At 47.6% G+C, this 3,714-nt stretch overlaps 1 protein-coding gene across 1 annotated transcript in view; it reads right to left on the bottom strand.

The window, feature by feature from the left end:
• Nucleotides 1-505, bottom strand: part of INO80C (INO80 complex subunit C) — a gene marked incomplete at its 5' end in the record, with an annotated part of 32,723 nt that extends 32,218 nt beyond the window's left edge. Inside the window, one exon of the mRNA XM_019614303.2 lies at nt 185-505. Within this exon, the coding sequence (XP_019469848.1) occupies nt 185-505 (321 nt within the window). The remainder of the gene's footprint in view (nt 1-184) is intronic.
• Between the last annotated feature and the right edge of the window lie 3,209 nt (nt 506-3,714).

Below are 3,714 nucleotides of genomic sequence, written 5' to 3'. Positions count from 1 at the left end.
TGCTACGGGAAGGAGCGCCGGCGGGAGATGAGGTCGCCGCGGGAATCAGGCTCGCCATTTTCCCCCCGGGCCGAGCACGGGGCAAGAACGGGAGCGCGCGATCCCCTCCCCCTCGGTCGGCAGCGCCGCGCAGTCGCAATGGAGCTGCCTGTGCCAGGCATGCGCAGTCGCGGCGCACCCTTACCTCAGGCCGGCGCTGTGAGGGGCCTGTGGGGTTAGCGGGGGAGGGGCAGGAGGTCCCGGCTCCAGCGGCCGCTGCCGTGCGGTGTGCGTGCCCCTGTGGTTCGGCGGCTCGAGGGAGGCTCGTAGCCTCCTCGCCCGGGCCCCGCTGAGAGGCGGTGCTGTGGCAGAGCACCTCCCGCCCCAGCGCCGCCTCGTCACCTGCGGGCGAGACTGTGAGCCTCCGTGTGCCAGGAAGGTTGCAGTCAATGGTTTGGGAAGTGCCGTACGATAAAAAGCCGTGCAAGGCCTGGGCGAATGGAGCTGTGGTGCTCAGGGACTCGGTTTAGCAGAGGGTTGTTAGAGTTAGGGTAGCGTGGTTAGGTTGTGGTTGGACTTGATCTTGAAGGTCTTTTCCGACCCGAGCAATTCTATGATTCTGTTGTGCAGGGGACTGAGGAGCTGCGTGTGCCTGATGTGTAGGGTACAGTGCTATCTGCACAAGCAGTCTGTGTCTTAAGGCTTCCCCAGACGAGGCAAGGTTATGTTAAGCACTTTCAGACCAGGAAGAGAGTTATTGACTCTTGAAAATAAGTGTTTTTTTTCTAGTTGCATCAGTTGTCCTGACTTGTTCCCTTCAATTCTAAAATGACGTGCTCCAAGGAACCTTCTGATAAGCACTCTGTGTTATTGTGCACTGTATAATCTTTAAATGCAAGTTGCAGATAAGTATGGTGGTTGTTACGTTTTCCACTTTATGACCACAGATAACAAATAGTGAATGTCTCTCTGAGTAATTCATACCGCTAAAAATGCGGTTGCTCCCAAGCAGGCAGACATGCAGCACAACACCCTGTTGTGATGTGGACAGTGACTCAGTCCAGCACCTTTTCCTCTCCTTTGGAATCTGGAGTGACTTTGCACTGGAGCAGTGTATCATGACAGATGTGTGGAGCTTACCAGTATTCTCTTATTTCCTATGCCATTTCATACCCTATCTCAGAGAACTGGTTGGTGGCAGTGGGTTGCAAACAGCTCTGTAGCTGCTTGACAGCTGATAAAGTGATTTTTAGCTTCTTTATGCATTTGTGCACCTGCATTCAAGGTAGTGTTCAACTTACAACCTTTATTTACTTACTTAGCTATCTATGCATCACCTGACCTTTAGGTTTGTACTGGCAGCTGTGTGAGATCCTGACCCACTGCATGCACCCTGGAGAGGCAGAGGTCCAAGATGTTGACACTCAAGCATAAAAATTAGGTCACATTTATAAACGGTGCTGTAATGAGCATTGAGCTTGGTCACAGTAGGGCTGCCAGGCCACGCTGTGTAAAACAAAAGCTACAGAGGTGGCCTGAGAGAGCTGAGGACAAAAGCCTGGTCTTTCAGGCTGCTTCCAGCCACCTGTGTATACAACAGGAAAGCAGGACAAGATTTGCTTTCCAGGAGCATAATCAAGGCTGTGTACAAGCTCCAAGACCCATCTTATTCCCAGATGTAGTTTCTGTCTTTCTGTCTGAGGCTGTCAGCAGCATTGCAGAGCAAACTGATAGACATCATTACATTTGTCTTTACTGTTAATGATTATTCTAGGCTGAGGTGTGCTACATGGCTTGCATTTCTTCTTTCTTCAAATGACAGACCTTGTCATGCGATGGTGACCCGAGTTTGAAATTAGTCGGGGCACTGGGAATTGCAGGGGAGTTGTATCCTCTGACAAATCCAAATCTGCTCAGCCATGTGCTCAGTGTTGGTCTTGTCTTAGTCAGCCTTTTTTTTGATTCCCAGGGCTGGGTCCCTTCTTTTTCCCATGCATGTGCTGTGTACTCAGCCCCCAGGCATGTTCTTTTTAAAAGAAAGCATCATAGGAATGCTTTTACTGAGAGGAGCGTCTTTAATGCTGCTGTAGAGTAGTTGTTGCATGTGAATCATGCAGAGAATTAATGTGCTGCATCAGTGGAAGTTTTTAAGTAGTACGCAGTCAAGCACTTTTATCTTTGTCCGTTTTTATCAATCAATTTACTAACAACAAAATTAGAAGGCTCATGGGAATTGCAGCAGTACTGAGTGCAGTGCAATTTTACAAGGTACCAAAGGCTGTAAAATCCCAGCAGTCCCATAGCTCATTGGAAGAGAGCAGTAACGGCAGTGTCATTGTTGAGAATGTCCTCAGGGGATGAGTGGTGGAACGAGGATGCCAGCAGGGCTCTGACATGGTGAGGCTCCCTTCTGCTCAGACCCTGAGTTCCTGCCCGCACACAGCGCTGTGGAAAATGAAGAGTTGCTGTTCTGTGATGACATGCAATGTGTAGCTGGTGTTCCTGCCTCACACTTCAGTGGGTAGTTGCTTTGTCTTGCAGGTGAAAGCTTGCCTGCAGAAGTGCAAATTGCAGTTGCTGGTTTAGCGGAGTGTGACGTGGCTCTTCCTGCTGCTTGATTTGAGCCTGGCTCAAGGAAGGTGAGCACCGTCTCCTGCACTCATACTGCAAGGTCTGTTTTGTTGTTGTTTGCTGCCTTGCTAATAAGAAAATCAAATCCAGCTCAGAAATAACCCTGCATGTGAGCAATTTCCACCTGCCTGATAGTAACAACTTCAGTGGAGTGGGAAGTTTTCTTGTCCTTTTCTCAATTATAAGTGAGAAAGAAAGATTTTGGAGCCTTAGGAAATAGGGAAGAAACTCTCGGGCTTTGGGAATCAGGTTTTTTTTCTTTGGAAGTTTTTATCCTGTATATTCCCTCCTCATTTCCTCCCCCCCACTTGTCTGCCCTTTGACTTGATGAAAATTGACTGCAGACAGCTTTCTCATCATGGCCAGGGGATAACCTCCGGTAGTGTTGTACCACACGAAGGGTTCCTCAGGATTGGACAAATTAAAAATTTCTTCTTAATGGGAAGAAGAAAGCATTGAGAGCAAAAGCTTTAAGAAAAACTGCAGAATGATCTTTAATGTGAGTTGGGGCAGCCCAGAAGTAGAGCGGAGAGCATGGATGTTGTGGTGTAACTGCACTGGAATAGGCTCTCCAGAGAGGTGGTTGAGTCACCTCCCTGGATGTGTTTAAAAACCATTTGGAGGTGGTGTCAGGGACATGATTTAGTGGAGGGTAGTTAGGGTAGTATGGTTAGGCTGTGGTTGGACTCGATGATCTTAAAGGTCTTTTCCAACCTGAGCAATTCTATGATGCTGTGTAACGTCCTCAGCTGGCCATGTTCAGGTTGCACAGGAGCAAATGCCTTTGATGCCTTTGAATTAAACACGTTGGTTCTCTTCTGCTTAACCAAAGGAAGACAGCCACTTTCTGCAACTGCTAATTTATTCTATTCCAAGCTTTAAAATTAGATGTCTTTCAGTAATTAATTTATATCCCACTTGATTGTTTGGCTTGTGACATTCCTACTAGTCTTACTTCTGTACCGCTAGAAAAACAAAAGGTTTAAAAGGAAATCATCTGCAGCTTTACTGGTTGAGCCTTCTACATTACATTTCAATTTGTAAAATTCCTAGGTATCCAAAATGGTGAAAGTGTGTACATAATGCCTTTGTACACTATTGAAT

The sequence above is a fragment of the Meleagris gallopavo genome, chromosome 3 (assembly GCF_000146605.3).
Source record: "Meleagris gallopavo isolate NT-WF06-2002-E0010 breed Aviagen turkey brand Nicholas breeding stock chromosome 3, Turkey_5.1, whole genome shotgun sequence".
Taxonomy (NCBI): domain Eukaryota; kingdom Metazoa; phylum Chordata; class Aves; order Galliformes; family Phasianidae; genus Meleagris; species Meleagris gallopavo.
The sequence above is the reverse complement of the archived record's forward strand: the minus strand, read 5'-3'. Positions and strand labels throughout refer to the sequence as shown.